This window comes from Chiloscyllium punctatum, chromosome 5 (genome assembly GCF_047496795.1).
Source record: "Chiloscyllium punctatum isolate Juve2018m chromosome 5, sChiPun1.3, whole genome shotgun sequence".
Lineage (NCBI taxonomy): Eukaryota > Metazoa > Chordata > Chondrichthyes > Orectolobiformes > Hemiscylliidae > Chiloscyllium > Chiloscyllium punctatum.
The window spans coordinates 121554332-121574646 of record NC_092743.1 but is presented as its reverse complement, the minus strand read 5'-3'; the positions used below and the strand labels follow the sequence as shown (position 1 = coordinate 121574646).

The following is a 20315-nucleotide window of genomic DNA, read 5'->3' as shown; positions in this document are numbered from 1 at the left end:
TAAATGATGAAAAGCAGTGGACCCAGCACCGATCCTTGTGGCACTCCACTGGTCACAGGCCTCCAGTCTGAAAAACAACCTCCACCACCACCTTCTGTCTTCTACTTTTGTGCCATTTCTGTATCCAAATGGCTACTCATCCCATGAATTCCATGAGATCAAACCTTACTAACCAGTCTCCCATGGGGAACCTAGTCGAATGCCTTACTGAAGTCCATATAGATCACATCCACCGCTCTTCCCTCATCGATCCTCTTTGTTACTTCTTCAAAAAACTCAATCAAGTTCGTGAGACATGATTTTCCACGCACAAAGCCATGTTGACTATCCCTAATCAGTTCTGGCCTTTCCAAATACATATACATCCTGTCCCTCAGGATTCCCTCCAACAACTTGCCCACCACCAATATCAGGATCATCAGTCTATAGTTCCCTGGCTTGTCCTTCCCACCTTTCTTAAATAGTTGTACCACGTTCGCCAACTTCCAGTCTTCTAACACCTTACATGTGACTATCGATGATACAAACATCACAGGCAAGAGGCCCAGCAATCACTTCCCTAGTTTCCCACAGACTTCGAGGGTGTACCTGATCACGTCCTGGGGATTTATCCACCTTTATGCATTTCAAGACAGCCAGCACTTTCTTCTCTGTAATATGGACATTTTTCAAGATATCACTATTTTCCTACATTCTTACATCTTCCATGATGCTCTCCACAGTAAGCCCTGATGCAAAATACTTATTTAGTATCTCCCCCATCTCCTGCAGCTCCACAAATAGGCAACCTTGTTGATGCTTAAGGGGCTCAATCTCTCCCTAGTTACCTTTTTGTCCTTAACATATTTGTAAAAACCCTTTGGATGCTCCTTAACCATATTTACCAAAGCTATCTCATGCCCCCTTTTTGCCCTCCTGATTTCCCTCTTAAGTATACTTCTACTGCCTTTATACTGTAAGGATTCACTCAATCTATCCTATCGATACCTGGCATATGCTTCCTTCTTTTTCTTAACCAAACCCTTAATTTCTCAATTCATCTAGCATTCCCAACACCAACCATCACCCTAATAGGAATATACTGTCTCTGGACTCTTGTAATCTCATTTCTGAAGGCTTCCCATTTTCCAGCCATCCCTTTACCTGCAAACATATGCCTGCAAACAGCTTTTGAAAATTCTTGCCTAATACAGTCAAAATTAGCCTTCCTCCACTTTCGAACTTCAAATTTAGATCTGGTCTATCCTTTTCCATCACTATTTTAAAACTAATAGTATTGTGGTGACTGGCCCCAAAGTGCTCCTCTGCTGACACCTCAGTCACCTGCCCCGACCTATTTCCCAAGAGTAGGTCACGTTTTGCTCTTTCCCCATGCTGATTCAAAAAACTTTCTTCTGCACACTTAACAAATTCCTCTCTATCTAAACCCTTAACACTATGACAGTCCCTGTCTATGTCTTGAAAGATAAAATCCCCTACCATGATCATCCTATTATTCTTACAGATAAATGAAATTTCCTTACAAATTTGTTTTTCAATTTTCCGATGACTATTAGAAGGTCTATAATAAAATCCCAATAAAGTGATCATCCCTTTCTTATTTCTTAGATCCACCCAAATAACTTCCCTGGATGTATTTCCAGAAACATCCTCCCTGAGTACAGCTGTAATGTTATCTCTTATCAAAAACGCCACTGCCCCTCCTCCCTTGCCTCCCTTTCTGTCCTTCCTGTAGCATTTGTTTCCTGGAATCAGTCCTGTCCATCCTTGAGCCACGTTTCTATAATTGCTATGATTTTCCAGACGCATGTTCCTAACCATGCCCTGAGTTCATCTGCCTTCCCTGTTAGGCCTCTTACATTGAAATAAATGCCGTTTAATTTATCAGTCCGACCTCTGCTTTGTCCCTGCCTGCCCTGGCTTTTGACTCACTTTTTTTTCAGCTGTACGAGTCTCAGACTGCTATCTTTCCTCACTATTTCCTTGTTCCCACACCTCCCAAACTTATGAGTTTATATCTACCTGCTTGTATATTAGTTCCCTTCCAACTCAGGTGTATGCAGATAGCCACAAAAGACTCCTGTACTACCTGCCTCCCTCTCACAACTTTCCTGGAGTCAACCATCTGTGCGACTATATCTGTGGCTTTTCTCCTTTCCAATAAATATCATACATTACACCCCCTTGCTCTTGTAAATTCCTCATTGCCTCTAACTGTTGCTCCAACTATCCATTCTATCTGATCGAATTCACAACCAATGGCATTTGTTGCAGATTTAATCCTCAGTAACACATAAACTCTCCCTAAACCCCCACATCCAACAAGAGCATATCACTCTAATAAAAGCCATTTTTGCTTCTTCCAATCTACAGACCCAGAAAATAGCACTGTCTTATTCCTCTACAAAACACTGCTCCAGGCTAACTTAGTACTTGTGACTTAAGAGATGTATTTTAATAAAACATACAATCAAGGAAGAGCCACTGTACTCACTATTGTAGTTTTACAGCAAGGCTACACTTAAAACTACTCACTTATCTGTTTCAGTGCTGTGACCTGTCCCAAACAGGTTCCTCCAAGATCAGGTGTGAATTTCACAGTTTGTTGAGCTTTTCCTTGACACACTCCGATGCCCAGCGATACATGAATTCAAACAGCAAAGGCAGCAACTGTGTCGATTCACAGCTGTGTCAGTTAGCAGTGTGGGGTCTCTTTCCCTCTCTCTCCTCACTCCCCACCCCCTCAAAGGGGCAACTTTTCACACAGAGGATGGTGCATGCATAGAATGAACTGCCAGAGAAAGTGATGATACAATTCCAACATTTAAAAGGTATCGAGATGGGCATATAAATCGGAAGGATTGAGAGAGATATGGGCCAAGAACTAGCAAATGGGACTAGATTAATTTAGGATATCTGGTCAGCATGAACAAGTTGGACCAAAGGGTCATGCCTCCATGCAGTACTTTATGAACAGTATAAATGTGTCTTTGATACACATACCTGAATTAAGTTCAGGACTTATTGTTATGTTTGCTTTTCTCACTTGTGTTACTACTTAGTTCAGTTGGCGAGACAGCTAGTTTGTGAAATAACATGGTTCCAACAGTATGAATCCATAGAATCCCTACAGTGAGGAAACAGGCCAAGACATCCACACTGACCTTCTGAACAGCACCCCATCCAGACCCACCCCACCCTATCCCTGTAACCCTTCATTTCCCATAGCTATCGCACCTCACTCTGACATCCCTGGACACTATGGGCAATTTAGCATGGCCAATTCACCTAACCTGGACACCTTTGGACTGTGGAAGGAAAGCAGAGCATGGCGGAAACCCACACAGACGTGGGAAGAATATACAACCTCCACACAGACAATTGCCTGAGGGTGGAATCGGCACTGGCTCCCTGGTACTGTGAAGCAGCAGTATTAACCACTGAGCTGGATTAGTGGTGCTGGAAGAGCACAGCAGTTCAGGCAGCATCCAACGAGCAGCGAAATCACCACTGAGCTACTGAGCCACCCAATCAGGGTGTGGTTTCAATTCCTGCACTGGCTGAGATTACCATGACTGACTCTGTCTCAACCTCACCTCTTGCCTGAGATGTAACAGTCCTCAGGTTAAACCAGTTGTCTCTCAAACATGACAGAGCAAGTCTCTGGTGTCATAAAGATATGGTGACTTTACCTTTTCTACTAGATTAAAAAAAAAGTCTCCCTTATTGCATGGAAATAAATTTAATGTTCCAGGCTACCTTATTTATCTTTCGGTGACTCAATTGTGACAATAAATGCCATTGTAAAACTAAACTTGCTGCTCCTAGTAAATCATCTTGATAGGTAGAACATAATTTTTTGAAAGGACGCAGCAAAATGTAAAACTAGTCAAACATACAGTCGCACCAGAGAGTTCTTTTGAAAACTCATTGGTGATGATGCAGTCACTCTGATATGTCCACAACATAAATCCAAGAGCTTAAAACTTAAGTGACTTAATATTCTCAATAGCAACTGCCCCCAGAGAGTTTATAGGGCAGGCCATAACCTATGCTATGTTCACCTGATTGCAGTTTCCTAAATCGGTTAAATTTGAAAAAATAGATAACTTCAGACATGTGGAGAGTAAAAAATGCCCAATGGGAATTCATAAATGTATGACCTGCTGAGCTTTTCCAGCAATTTCTATTTTTGTTTCTGACAGTAAATGGTGTAGCTTTGTCTCCAAGGAGGTTATGTAGCATGTGCACAAGATTCTGGAGCAAGACTGGCCACATGAAGGTGAATGTTTGCATACAAGGAGTTAGCAGCATATTGCAACTCTCCTTTCAGACTCAACTCAAGCAAGCTATCTTCAACTCAAACTCTGGCCTCTTAATGGTTTCACCATGCAGCCATTGCATTGTTACTACTCATGCACACTGGAATTGTGTCAATAAAGGTAGCATGAAATTTGTGAGCTGACCGCATCTGATAGCCATGGGTTCACAGCAGATTGCCTTCCAAGCTTCCCCCTTTTTTCAGTGGTGGTCCAATGTTGTGGCCAAAGTCCCCTTTGGATGAAATCATTGCACTTCTGGACACAAACATTCAGTGAGAATCGCTTTTAGATTGTGGAACCGTCCTCATCGCGGACCCTGAGATGTGCTTTGTTGGTTTGGCTCTGCAAGAAATCCACTTAAAAGTGAGTTTCTAAAAATGAGCAGCAGCAGCTGATAAGTTGGAAGTTTTGGTCGCAGGAGCCTGCCAATTCAATCAGTCAGCATACCGGGTGTGGCAAAAGATTTACCAGCCGAGCCAGGTTAGACAAGGTAAGAGGGGCCAGAAGTATTTATGAATGCAGTAGCTGTGCTAGTTGTGCTTAAAACATAAATGCACTTCACCACTAATGTGTTAAAATGCTCAACTAATTTATCACCAATGATGACATGTGTCCCTTATACGCCAGCCTTCACCTGGGCATGTTCCTCTACTCATTAATTGTGCATACATGATGATACATTCATCCCGTAAATGTGTCACAAAGAATACAACTGCTTGCTGCTGCAGTCTTTCAGCCCAACAGTTATGGTCCAAAAGCTGATAGCTGGGTCTTATTGCTTCTGTAGGAACAATAAAAAAGCATTTACATTTTTTGTCATTCTTGCTTCAAGGAAAATATAGCCCATAATAGCTGGAAGAGATCAGCAGCCTGTGACCTCTCAGTAACTAAGAGTGAAGCAGCTATAGCGAATATAGAAGATAACAAAGTAATAGGGCATCTGTCAGCTGTGGGTTCATTGTAACATTATGCTTGTCAAATTATTGCACCCTGCATTAACTGCCAGTGAACCAGATTGTGAAACCCACATGTCACTCCATATATTGAAATGTAAATGTCAACCTGATTTGCAAGGAAACCATGCTATTATGTCTATTCCTTCTTCAGAAAACAGGCCAAGCTGGTGTGTCTGATTCTAGCTGCACCACAGAATACATGCTATCACTCACATTCTCCATCCCAGGTAACAGCTCAAAGACATGCCTGATTTCAGGGAGATTGTGCGCCAGGAGGAAATAGATTGACTAATGCTTGGGAATGAAAGAACCAGAAAAGCTGGGACAAAACCAAAGAAAGTAAGTTTTGCTGAATGGACAAATTAAATTGATCTGTTTCAGCTGAAGAACCTGTGAACCAGAACTGACAGGTCCAGTGGTTCAAAGAAGAGCCTTGCACAGGTACTGAGGACAGTGTTGAACATGATGCAGTAAATGGTAGGTTTTCTGCATTTGTTTGTTTTAGTTATGTTGGCATGACAGACTGATGTCCATAATCCTCCTATCAACCAGATCTGTAGCATCCTATCGGATGGTTTAGTTGCAGCACTGTAACTATTCCCGACAACTCCAAGGATACTTTCTGAGGTCAGATGGTAGTGAACTTGGTTGGGGTCCTAGAGTGCAATCTGTCTTCCTTTCATCAGTGTTAAGCCTCTACCATAGATGTACCATAGATCTCCATAGATCTTGCGATGTAGCACATTTCAGAATAGAGATGACTGTCTCTTTTAATTTGTTAAGTGCTTGAAGTTGGAATACAGCTAATTATATCACAAGACTTTATCGATCTCATTGGTACTATTAGGTCTGTTTTGATTCACATTAGTAGCACTGGAGAGGGTGGTTGAATAAAACAAGTTTGTTCGAGCAAACATTACATTTCTGACTTGTTTGCATCTGTGCACAGCTGTTGGTTGATGTTAATGATATCCCTTGTGAAAGCTCAAAATTACCCAAAGCACAGAAACACAGGATAGCTAGAATCTTTGCAGTCACTAATGGTGTGCTGTCTGCAGAAGAGGCAAATTGCAGAAGTGCTATTACTGATTGGTGGCTTCACCAGTGAGGTATTAGTCTCTTAAAAACATGGCAACTGAAGGTCTGACCATTCTGATTTTTATAGCACGCACAGTGAATGCTGATTGGTGGCAGCTATTCAGCTCCTGACCAGCCTCAGTCCATTTGACCACTTCCCTTTCTCCCCCTACAACAGTGTACAGGGGAATCTGCAGCAGCAAATTCATTGCATTCTCTGCCGGAGCTGGATGAGAGAGAAAATGACAGCAACACAGCAAAGGGCACAGATGTAGGTGGTCAAATGCAATCAAGAACACAGAATCAGAAACATAAAAAGAATCATTAAAATCTTCTGAAGATCTTTACCAAGTGCCTATTGGGCTTTTGAAATGTGCCTTTTTTCTGGTATGTCATAGTGCATAATTAGGATCAAGAGGAATTGAAAAGGAAATGATGGGGAAAGGATTGCATGATGACACAAAATTATTAACAAATCATTTAAATATACTTGTTCATTTTAGGCTGTTTCTACTTTCCTGTAGGAATAATTGGGCAGACACTAAATGGGCAGTCAACTGACATAATGGATTACCATTCACAGAATTGCCTACCCAAATATTCAACGTCTTTCAGACAAAATTACAGGTTAATGCCATTTAATCTGTGCAACTGTGTTCATTTCATTCATGCACTGTTACTATTTTGTTTTCAGTCATGACAATAGTGATTTCTTTCTCATGTTTTTCATGCCCCATATACAACATCTAAGTCTCAGAAAAGAGAAATATTTTACCACTTTTGAATGAAAGTCAGTATAAAACACGTGCTTTTTAAAAAAGGCAATTTTAAAAAATCACTTGAGAGGCATGAGAATTATTGCAAGGCCTTAGTTGACCTTGAGAAAGTGGAAGTGAACTGTCTTTTTGAATTGCTGCAGTCTATGCGGTGTAGTTAAACCCACAATACTGTTAGGGAGGGGATTCCAGGATTTTGACCCAACGACAATGAAAGAACAGTGATACATTTCCAAGTCCGAATGGTGAGTGGCTCGGAGAGGAACTTGCAGGTCGTGACGTTCCCATGTATCTGCTGCCCTTGTTCTTCTAATTGGAAGTAGTCATCAGTTTGGAAGGTGCTATCGAAGGATCTTTGGAAATGTTCTGCAAATAGTACAAACTGTTGCTACTGAGTGAAGGGACTGAATGTTTATGGAAAATAAAACCCTTGTCAGTTTTGTTCCAAACATGTCGCATTATTAAAAACTTAGTAGTTCACTACCAATTGCATTGATGCAAATTTTTTCTCCTTCCCACATCAACTATTGGTAGAATTTCTGAGTTGTATGCCTATGTCAATCACTTTGTACTTACGTATACTGGGGATTAAAACATCAAACTCATATCAGGATCTTCAGCATCCAGGGAAAAGAAATAAAACTCAAAAGTTTGAGATATGAAATAACTTCACAAAGGCTAGTATAGCATCACCAAGTCACCCTTTACTTACACATGGACAGTCCTTGACACTGATCCAGCTCCCTCAGAGCCAGCTCTCACAGTGAACAGAAGCTTTGACACTCCTGTTTATATCTGTCAGCCAGGGCTCCCTGTTTGGACCAGATTAACAGTCCCAATCAGGGAACTCATATTCTATATAATCCAGGGAGGCTGACCTCATTATGATACACTACAAGGTGTATCATAAAGATAAAATCACAGCATAATTTACCCAATACACCACCTTGGAGCAGATTTTCATCTTCAATACACACTTGAAAACATATAATTTTGGACATACAGTTAAATATCTGACATGTTCATAATGAGCAAATTTCTGAATGTACTAGTTGAACTGAAAACGAAAATTCATCCCTATCCTCAGCAACTGTTTCTTTATATTATAAATTAAGTGTAGAAAATTAATTCATTTAGAAAAAGCAATTGATTGCTTAGTATAAATACTCATCCAATATTGATGAGTAGTAGCTTTGACCATACCCAATAAAAGTTACTAAGTTGTTAGTATTGAGGAATTTTTCAATTCTAATAGTGGTAAATCAGGAAATGGAAGTAAATATTAAAGGTAATCCTGTTCAATACTCAATATTACGTTTGGATTAATGTCACCAAATAAAAGTAGACAACAGCTAATTAATGATTAATAGTAAAATTATTCTAATTGAACTACTATGACACACCTACACATGGGAATTGAACATTCTGGCCTAGAGATACAGACCAAAAGACCTTCAATAATTAATAGAGTATGGACAAACAATACAACACTATTTGTCCCATTTAATATTGTTACCATATTCTTATAATCTTTAATAAAAAGATTGGAATCATTTTAATTTTATCTATCTGCACAACTAGCAACTGAGTCATAATATCATTAGATGATACACCCAAATTTAATGCTTTTCCCCATGCTAATTTTGGCGATGGCAAGCTTTTAATCATGTTGGTGAGAAGCCGTTCACCTTCCCACTCCAGTGTGTGATAGGGTGGCATTCCATCTCACCAGTATTTGAGGCCCTTAAGGGGACAATTAATCTTCATTTACAGGCCTTGTTCCACTGCTTCTTGTTAAACCAATGGAATGGTGGGAGGATTTCACTATATGGGGGAGGATGATAAGCAAACCCATGCAGGATTACTCATGGTCTCTTCCTTGGTCACTGTCTGATGAAGGGACTCAGTGTCAGGAATTGGGAATGCACTGAATGTCACCCACTACTCTTGTTGCAAACACCCTCTCGACTCTCCATTCTGCCCTTCCACCATCAAATCACCTGCAACAGGTGATGATTCTAGGCCAATAGTGATTATTGTACTGGAAGTAGTCATTGACTCCCCAGTGACACTTCTGTTCAATACAGCTGCTGGCCTTTCATTGACCGGTAGGTCTCAGACCAGTATACTCTCTGGGTATTTTCATCCCCAGGCCCTTCATCTCAAAAACAACCTGTCGCTATCCAGTTAAGAAAGTCACTTCATTTGTCAGCCCATCCATAAAGGAGATGATACAGGGCACTCTCAGTTGCTGGACAAGACCCCAATTACCTCTATTAAATACCTCTATTACAGCTCAAAATGAGTCTGTCAAGTCAATGTTGACTGTTTGAAATCCAAACAAATCAAACCCATCCACCAGTCTCTCCCTGGAGACCCACAAATTTATTTCCCTCAATTTCCCATCTAGTTTCCTTGTGAATTTACTCAACTCCTATACCTGTCATACAAGGTGCTACAAATAGGAGCAGAAGGGGACCATTTCAGCCCGAGCCTCATCTAGCATCCAATAAACTCACGGCTAATTTGTTGATGCTCTGAAATTCACGTTACCCTCCATAACTGGCAACCATTGCTCTGCCTAAAAGCTCTGCAGAAGTGAGCTGTCATCCTCAATTTAACATCAGAACCAGTGGCAACCTGGTAATTTGCTTCCACCTGCCAAGTGCCTCCAGAATTCAATCACTCCCTGGATTAGATGTTTTCCAAGTAAATGTTGCCCAATATTTCCACTTTTGTGAAAAATTAAAAAACAGAAAGCATAACTGCAAAATAGTTATGAATAAACCTAATTGGCTAAAAGAGGGCTTCTCAAATCGGGAGCTCAGACCCAATAAGGTCTAAGGGAGAAATGACCAATCTACTATCATTTTCTTATCCCACTGCCCCAACCTCACTCTCAAAATCTCTACCAATAATCAGAAATCCATGTGATGTTTGACTCCATTTTAAAGACAGAATGTTGAAATTAGATTACTCCAAATTAACACTGACTTTCCTGTATTATTATTCATTTGGTTAAAAATGAAACAAGAGTTAGAATTAGCCCTTTTGGCATGAAATATGCATAATATTATATATCTCTCAAACAAACTGCACTACTTCTAAATTCAGTGTGCATAATTTTAGTTGTATAATTTTCTTCCCAGCTATCCCTCAATGGGAACTGCAGATTTTTTTAAAATCCAGAAGGATTCCCATTAAAACCTAAGAATAAAAACAAGAATATGAATTTCAATCAATTAATGCTCATATTTATATGGTTAATGCACTCCTTCTATCATGTGTTATACAACTTTTAAGAGCTTTAAAAAAACAAGATTAAGGATATGTAAATAAAGATAAACACATGAAAAAATTAGTACAAACATGTTAAGCTTTTGTATATTAAGTATAATGATATGATTATCTACCTTGGAGTGCACAAATGTTATTCATGCACAAATTTTGCTTTACTGTTTAGAAAAACCTGCAAAAACTGAGTTCTATGTAGTTTTATTTTCTACTAGCAAAGGAAGGATAATTTCCTGCATATCATTTATGTCAGCTACACTATGTGGTATATACAAAAACAGAAGTTGCTGAAAAACCTCAGCAAGTCTGGCAGCATCTGTGAAGGGAAACCAAAGTTAACATTTCAGGTCTGGCAACCCTTCCTCAGATTTGATGGTTGCTAGGAAAATGTAGGTTTACATGTAGATGATGGGGTGGGGGGCAGGGGGTGGTTAAGGAGTAAACTATATGTAGGGATAGAACTCAAAAAGAGAAAAGAACGGTTGGACAGACTGCAGCAACTTCTGTTTTTGTTTCTGATTTAAAGCATCCGCAGTTCTTTCGGATTTTATTGTGTGTACACTGTAGTCACTTCCAAATTACCACCATGTGATCCTACAATTCACATTAAGAACCATTATCTGAGTGATAATGCTATCTTTTCAGCTAAGATAGTTTACACCTAAAAGTGATTAAAATAGGATACCATCTCAATATTATAATATTTATGAACAAAATGCCACAGATATAAGACCTAAACACATTTTAGCCGTGGTGATAATTCCAGACACTGTAAATTGTGACATGAGGCGGGTATGTCAAAATACACGTATAGCAAAGTTTCAATGTTTCACAAAGTAGAACATGTCAAATGAAATCTCATATAATCTCACATTCTAGCATTTGCCATCTGTTGAAATTTGCTGTGTTTATCATAATCTAGTTTGCCAAGTTATCAAAATACTATATACCAAATATAACAAATTACAAAGGACAATGATTTTGTATGAATCGCTTTTAAAACTTCCAATCAGAAATCTATTGCTGTCAATGGTAATATTTCTTGATTTGCTAAAAAATATAAAAGTGCATGAATAGAAACGGTTTAGAGAGATATGGGGCAAATTCTGGCAAATGGGGCTAGACTCGTGGAGGATATCTCGTCAGCATGGATGAGTTGAACTGAAGGGTCTGTTTCCACACTGTACATCTCTATGATTATGACTCAATGACACATAATAAGCTGCTGAGCTTTTGCAAATCTTGCCAAAGGCTTGAGGTGGATTTTGAAATTCGCAACAGTTTAAGACAGGATTTGAGCCTATTGAAATGATAATAATTTTCACTGTAACTCTCTTACAGTGAATATTATACCTTCATTTCAGCCCGAGGATCCATTTGATAATATTTATTTCTATAGAGCTTTAGCTCATGTTGTTTTGAAGGCACATATTGTCATGCTGTCACTGGACGATTTTAATTAAATTCTAATAGCTTATTGTTACTGTTCTAAGACAGAAATGCAATAGAAAATGCAATATCGTTCCTTTGATATACATTCCAGCAATACAAAGCATTTTCTCCAGTCCTAAACATTTCTGTCAGTTCCCCACACCAACATTCTAATCCTAATGCTAAACTGCTGCCAATTTCCTTCTCCAAGCTTTACTTGACTTTATCATTAACTAAATTCATAACGAAGAAGTATTTCCTCATTTTATTGATTAAAAAGTGCAATGAAAGCAAAAAATTTGCAAAAATTAGGAGCAGACACATTAGCTATAGGAAAGGTGATTCAAAGGTTTATGCTTTCAGAAGAAAGTTAGCAGGAAATAAAGGGGTGTGGGAGAATGGGGGAGAGGTTCCAAACAGTGAGGTTCAGATAATTAAAGCTTCTGCCATTGAAAGTAATGAAGGAAGGCAATGGAACAGGCAACCAGAGATAATTTAATGAATCACCAACATCCACCAGTATGCTAATGGAAAAACTATAGATATAGAATAGGATGGGGTCATGGAGGAAATTATGGATGCAGATAAATATTTAGAAATATGGTTCCAAATATATTTATTCCTATAGGGAGTTGGTGGATGCACCAATGAACAGAAATTATGACTGTGACATACCATTTCTAAAGGCAGAACATGGAATTGGCACCTCTCATACTCTCTTGCTTTTTAATGGTTCCCAAATATTTGCAATTAAAATTTTAAATGTCAACACCATGGACAAGAGACACATACAACCATGTGGCAGAAGGACATTTTAGTGGTGAACCTGCCATAAGCTTACAATGATGCAAACTTTCCCACGCAATACTTTTATCATTAATGTAATACTAATTGGACTCATAAAGGTAACAGATTTTTTTACAAATTTAAATTTCACTTCTAAATATTTCACATTACATTGGCTTTATTTTTTTCATATGTGAATTGTATATAACATTTGACGAGGTGGATGTGAAGAGGATGTTCCTACTAATGGGACCATCTTGACCTTGTTTTAAAAATAAGGGGGTCATCCATTGAAAACAGAGAAAAACAGGGATCATGCACATTTGTTTTCTCAAAGAACAACACCCAATATAGACTCCTTACATAATTAATCCATTTTTATGCAGAATACAAGATTGTTAGTTGTTAATCTTTTCAACTTTTCTTGCTGAAAAGGTGGTACAGCCACATCTTTTACTACTTTCAAAGCAGAGGTGGAGATGCAGGGATGTCGATCTGAGATTACAATCAGATCAGCTATGATCCTCATAAATGGCAGAGCAGGTGTAAAGGGGTGAATGGCCTATTCCTATTCCTTCTTTGTTGATCATGTGTGTGCATCATCGATATATATTAAGACAAGTTTAGTCAGCGAGCTAAATGTACTGACATGCCTAGGATTGGCATGCATTTAAGGGGAATTGGAGACTTTTTATTAATGGTAGAAGAAATAATGCCGCATTTCTGTATTCACTCTTTATTGAGTGTTTATGTTAGCAACCACTGCTGTATTCCTCATCCTGTGAGACTTGGCTAAACTTGCCAGTTCATCTGCCACTCCCCTCAACACAGTGTCAAGTTTATAAAGAGAAATCTCAGTGGGGGATAATTGAAATGTTGTAGGTGAACTCAAAGCCCTGGAATGATTTTGCCAGACTGCACCTTGCACTGGGCAGGACTGATACAACCCCTTAGGTCTCTTATTTCCTTCCCTTTGATCAACTGTTCCCATCACCCCTAATATATACAAGATGCCAGGTCCTTCCTTCTTCCACTCTTCCATGCCCACACTCCTGAATCACCATTGCTACTCCGGAGCCTCCATGCAACTTGCCAATCTCCTGCTTCCCTCTTTGTGTCGTGGACTTCAATGAGGAAAACAGTTGACTTCAGACTGAAAAGTACCACATTAACTGTTATCCACTGCTTATAAATTGACCTGAATTGGGTACCATGAAGGTTCTTGTATGACTTCGTCTTGAAGCTATGTAATTTTAAAATGTTGTTAGTAAGTATTCTGGGCATGCAAATGTTTGCAAGTTGGAACCTACTAAAGGATACAAGGCCTGGCCTGCCTCAAACTTGCTGCTGGCTTAATCTCGGAATCTCAACCACTGGGAATTTGAAATTACAGCTCCAGCCTAATGCCACTGTTGCCAACTGCACAAGCTCCATTAAATTCACTAGCCCCTCCCTATCAAGATATAGTGAGACATTAAAAAACATATGCACTCAAAATCAACCACTATCTGTATAAATCGTCACAAACATTCCTTAACCATGAATATTTTATGTTAAGATGTAATTCATTTTGATTAGTCTGACTCTAATGTCTGTAGTGAATGGATAGAGACTGGATTTACAGTTATAAGTAATGATCACGGCTGGTAGCAGTAATAATAGGCTCTTCGAGTTGCAATTTAGACCATCAATAAGTCAACCATGGATTACAATGTAACTCGTTTATCCTCACGGGTCCAGTTAAAGTATAGCTTGAAGATAGCAAGGAAGCAGGTTGGAAAGGAAGAAAAAAGGAAAATAGATAACTAATTCCCTCGTTTTCATTCCCAGTTGAAGGATCTACTTACGGGAGCAAATTACTGCAGATGCTGGAAGCTATATTGAAATCAAATAAATGTTGGAGATCACAGCGGGTCAGGCAGTATCCACTGTGAGAAAGCAAGCTAAAGTTTCGAGTCTAGATGAGAAGAGGTATCTCAACTCAAAACACTAGCTTGCCCTCTCTCTCCATGGATGCTGCCTGACCCGAAGTAAATATCGTCAGGCAGCCCCTCATTGAAAGACATTGAACTTGTCAGATCTGTAGGTTTGTCCCATCAGCTGGAGAGGACAGGAACTGAGGCCAACATTGAGATCTCTTATTCGTACTAAGTAGGATATGAAGCGATTTGAACGGTTCTGGGATCCCAAAAGGCCAAATACCGGACCAGGTCTGTTTTCCTTTGAACCAAAAATGTGTATGTTCCCTAAACAATCATTTGTACCAAAAAGTGAAGCGGCAATATTTGCTTCACTCGGTGGAGTGGTGTATTATACTTTTAAAGCATAGCAGTTGGGTCCACTTTATTAGGAAGAAAGGTCAGAGTACACTGGGAAGGGTTTTCAAAAAATGCAACCTAAGAGAATAACACGAAAAATACCTGATCGTCAACTATTTACATGTCGAGAGTATGTTGCTGGAAAAGCACAGCAGGTCAGGCAGCATCCGAGGAGCAGGAAAAATCGACGTTTCGGGCCTTCACCTGATGAAAAAATCCCACTCGAAACGTCGATTCTCCTGCTCCTCGGATGCTGCCGGACCGGCTGTGCTTTTCCAGCAACACACCCTCGACTCTGATCTCCAACATCTGCAGACCTCACTGTCTCCTTGTCCATTTCAACCATTTACATGTGTTCAGCTCCAGGACAACTTTGGAAAATTAATTATTTACACAAAATTCCAGAACAACAACATGAAAACAAAAACGTTTATCCAGGAAACCTACAGGATTTTATTTTTTTAAAAGAAAACACCGTTGAGCCAGTGTTTACCGTGAAAGCAGATAGAGAATTATTGCTGGAAGACAGGGTTGTGAGGGATAGAGTGTAAATACAAATTCAGGCGATTTGAAAAGAGCGATTATGCCACTGTTTTCTAATGATTGATTTGACCTAAAAGTGTATTTTTTTTAAAGCAACAACCTGGGAGGCGATATACAGTGTATATTTGTCGATCATCTACCAGTAAACTGTCATCCATATACAAGCAATTTCTCCATTGTTGCATGTGATTTCGGGTATATCGTTGAATAACATTGTAGGGTACTCACGAGATGGTCAAACTTCCCAGTCCTCTTTCTCTCCACACACAAACAAACAAACAAACATGACTCCTTTCAGGCTTGTCTCCCATCCAACACACCCACCAGACTGTAGGGCATGTTTATGATACAGAGAAACGATTGCAATGGCGGAAAATCTGATTTCAGGAGATTAACTGGTAATAGGAAGGCGCTGTGATAGACTCCAGATCCCCCATACCGTTGGAGATGGTGGAAGCTGTACGCTATTAACGAGAATCACTGGTATACAGTGCATGCAAGTATCCTCCTCGGTATGCTTGTCTCTCTCTCTCTCTCTCTCTCCCCTCCCCCTTCCGTCTGCACACAGACTTGTTCCACAGAGATTCGCCAGGTGAGCTGCTGAACTCAGCCGAGGTACCGGAAAGTGAACGGTTGTGAAATAAAAAGGTGTTGTGATGAATTGTGAAAATAAAAGGGGGAGGGTGGGCAGTTTTGTAGCTTGCAGCTGACTGCTTTAGAGAGAAAAATAACACAGCATTCGCAACGATGACGAGAAGACAGATCTTGAATCTTTTGGTTAGAGTGCTAATGACTGCAGTGGGCTGGGAGCTGCCCGGTAATTTGAAGCCGGCCACCAACAGCTGGATATGTTAACCCTGTCAACAGAGAATATGGTCCTGTTGCCCAGTGTGAGGATAATACCTCTCCCGTTGGAGCCAATCTTTCCCACCCACCGTCTCCCTTTATAGATCCCTCTCGTCCCGGGGAAGGGGGCGGGGGGTGGGGTGTTGGTTTGTGGGTAGAGCATTTGTCGAAGTTATCAATCCAATTTTCAAAGTGGAGGTGCTGGGTGGAAATCAATTGAAGACCGCGAGTATTGCGCAATAATACGGGAGGCAGCCCCCATCTCCGTGCGTTTGACTGTCAACTTCTCAACTCTCACTGGAACCGTCCAAAACACTTCCCACGGTGGCAAACGCAGTGCCCAGTCTCCAGGAATGCCCAGTTCATGGTGGAGATTTATTCGAACAGGTTACATGCAAAGTTGATTTGACGTGCTACATTTTAAAAAAAAGCGGTTGAGCTGTTCAGAGGGAAAAAATAAAGCTGTAGTTCCGAACCTCACTGGAGAGGCGAAAATATGAAATTATGCAATCACTGTGGCAACGCCATGATCGCATTAGTGAACAGAATTGAGGACAGAGAATGGGCATGGCAGGAGCACACACATATCCTGTTGTACCTGAATGGAATCCCCAAGCTTCGAAACTTTGTCTAAAACAGTGGCCGCAAGTCGCTAACCCCGATTATACGGGAATAACCTTAGACGGTGAATTCCCAACACACCACACCCAGGATCACAGAAATCTATTTTTTTTTCTCCTTTACTGCCTAGAGTAACGCAGTTTTACACTTCAGTTATACAAATTACAGCATGGCCATCATATTTTCTCCACGCCCCCCTTCTAATTGGCCTTACCAATGGCTATATGCATAGATGCACTTATCCATGGTTTTGAGATTTATGGTTTTAATTGGAAACATTTTCATGTCAGCTGGAGCTATGAAAGTTTGCACCTGTGCTTTGTAACCATTAGACCTAAGGTGCAGGGCGGCCCTTCCCAGAATTTGCGTGTGCATGGGTTTGTATGTGTGGTTGGAGTTTGTGTCGATGTTGGTGAGTGTCAAGTCTGGGGCTGTGTGCACGTGTTAAAAGAGCCGCGACGTAATGAGGGAGGGGGGGGGAGGAGGAAATAAGTCAGAAGGTCACAAACTTCAAATCATTCCAGGGAGTGTGTGACTTAACAGGAACGGCATGAAGCAATCCACCCCCAACCAGTGTCTGATGGAAACTGACCCTGCATCAACTTTCCTCCAAACTGCAACATTCATGTTCAAGGCGGACTGAATCCCGGGTAGATTCCATGCTCCTGAGTGCTGTTAGGGCTGGCTGCAGACAGAAAGCACTCTGCTGGAAGCGGCACACGAGGTGGACGGTCAGTGATTGTGCATCGGGGGCGACCCTGAGTCACCCGGGGGCGAGAGCGTGGTTCAGGTCTCAGGGATGCCGCCTCCGAGCGAACAGCCCATACTGTGCACAGCTTCTTCCACCACGCCAAACTTAGAAGGGGGCTGTGCAAGAATAATGTCACACCAGTCCTTGTCTCAAAGCGATTAGGGGTCGTCGTCAATTAGACTCGAAATGGCGGGCGATGGAGGCTCCCCTGACAATCCCCAGGAACGTTAGCGAGGTGTTAACATCTTTGTTTTAATTCTGTCGCCATGCCGATTCAGCTTTTCTCTACACAAGTAAGAGTGTTCCAGTGTAATCCTATCCCTGTCTCAGGCTCACACACCACTAGACACACACATCTCCATCAACGGCTGATTATGCTCAAATGCTTAACTTGCGGCTTGAAAACTGTGGTATGTAAGTTGCATCATTGCAGATTTCTTTCACCTTAAACAAGTAATTGAAACCTCGCGCATGGAATTTCACACGTCAAGCCTCCAATATGCCTTCATCCCATCTAACATTTCCAATTACCAAGTCCAGTACATAACATTGATTACACAGAATACGGTCGTTCTGAATGGGAGACAGCAGGGCCACCCCTCCCTCCCTCCCCTTGATCCATAATAAAACTATGGGTCTGAAAGTTCAGTCCCAACATGGTGAATATGCAGAAGGTTATGTCGGAATGTGCTGCAATAATTTCATAAACTACCCACGTCGCCACCCACCTATCCTCCCCGGTTCCCAAGCGCCAGGCTGAAACGCGGGTCGCCAATGAAAGGCGAAGATGCTGCTTTTATTCATTGCGAGAGCCAGCTGCAGGGCTGACAATAACTCGCTTTATATACAGAAGCAACTTGAATCCAATTCAAGCCGATGCCCCTTGTGCCAGGGGAGAGAGAGAGAGAGGGAGGGAAAGAAAGAATCAACCCCAAGCAAAGGAGAACGTGCCTTTTTAATATTAAAAAAAAAGCCTCGAATCGGTCCACGTTATATGACACCTGAAAAGTGACCCGGGAATTACTGAATGTTCCAGATACAATTGGGGGGGGGGGGGGGAGAGAGACAGCGGAATTTCTGCGGTGCAGCAGGAAACTCAATTTAAAAAAAAACCCGAGCGATCCATTTGTCATTTCCGCCACTGTTGCTTCCACTTTAAAGGATGGGAACTGAATGAAATATAGAACGGGGGACCTCGCAAATTAATATTTAGAAAGAAGCAAAGTTTTCTCGTTCTTGAAAAAAAAACTGGCGATCTCTGTCCGTTGTAACAACAAAATCAGAATTTGAAGAGAACAATCAGCTGTGGGGACGTTAAACGGAGCAGCTTTCAATCTCTGGAACATGCACATGTATACTGAGCAACTAACTCCCCAGAGCACAGTCTGTGTTTCAGGACTAGACTTTATAAGACTCCCTTCAGTGATTTCTCATCTTGTTCCATTAACACATGACACCTTACGCTTGTATCAGTCCCGCTCGACGGGCTGAAAGGAGATCTGAAGACGTCTCATTAATAAGGTTTAAGCACTGGTATACGAATCCTGTTCGATTGCTATAAGACAGCCCCCGTGCATAAAACACCTACAGCATCTCCTGCTGCATCTTTCGACCTTAAAAGTGGAGCATTGTGCGAAAACAAAACCTGACCGAAAGCTCAGCAGCCCCTTTTCGCCAGTTCCCAAATTGGATGTCACACGCGTCAGTAATTAAACGGTGCAAATTAAGCAGCTCCACTGTAAACGGTCATTAAACATTTTAACCCAGGAAATCCCCGAGCCTTCTTCTCAACCCGTCTTAGCCGGATTATGATCACCGACTGCACGAAATTCAAACAGTTAAGGGATATATCAGGCAACTCACGTATCCTATTGAGCATTCTGCAAGAATATTTATTGAGCCTAAGCTCGATTACTGCATTGAACGCCAACCCCGGCAAGTCCAATGCATTCTGTCAGTTTCCCGGCATCTCAAATAAGACCAATCGCTCTGCAACCCTTCTATTTTCCCTTATTATTCCGTGCAGGTGGTTCTCTTGTCCCTCTTGTGCTTGAGGGCTAAGATATTGGGGGGGGGGGGGGGATAAGCCAAAACCTACCTTCCACACATGTGATGGTAAATAAAAAGACAAGGTAGGAAAATATAACTCCACTTTTCGAGCCCATCGCCTTCCCGAGGAAAGAGAGTCCGTGCCTGCAGCATTTACAGCATCCCGCTCGAGAAATGGATGTCAGCGAGCCCTCAGTCGAAACCCCCTGTATTTTGCAGGTCGATTTCATCCTGGTGCTGATCTGGCTGTGTCTGATGTGTGTAGCGTGTGTGTCGCCGACCAGCTTTTGCTTCTTGGTCCGCGGCACCCGAACACTACTGCGAGTGAATGTGTTTCTGGGATACCACAGCAACCTTGAACGAGGACTCAACCATCTCAACCAACGGGGGCACAAACTCCAGGCTCCTTCCCACTTGCCTTGCCTGTCTAAATCCGAAAGTGCACTAAAGAGGGGGAGAGAGAGAGAGAGAGAGAGAGCGCGAGAAAATACCCACTGCTGGTAGCCAGCCAACTCTTAGAGAATATCCCCCCCCCCCCAGAAGAA

At 41.3% G+C, this 20315-nt stretch overlaps 1 protein-coding gene across 1 annotated transcript in view; it reads right to left on the bottom strand.

The window, feature by feature from the left end:
• The window catches only part of csmd3b (CUB and Sushi multiple domains 3b), a 1933688-nt gene extending 1913585 nt beyond the window's left edge, over window positions 1–20103 (bottom strand). The window contains exon 1 of the mRNA XM_072571243.1: window positions 19820–20103. Within this exon, the coding sequence (XP_072427344.1) occupies window positions 19820–20000 (181 nt within the window). The 5' untranslated portion in view covers window positions 20001–20103. The remainder of the gene's footprint in view (window positions 1–19819) is intronic.
• Between the last annotated feature and the right edge of the window lie 212 nt (window positions 20104–20315).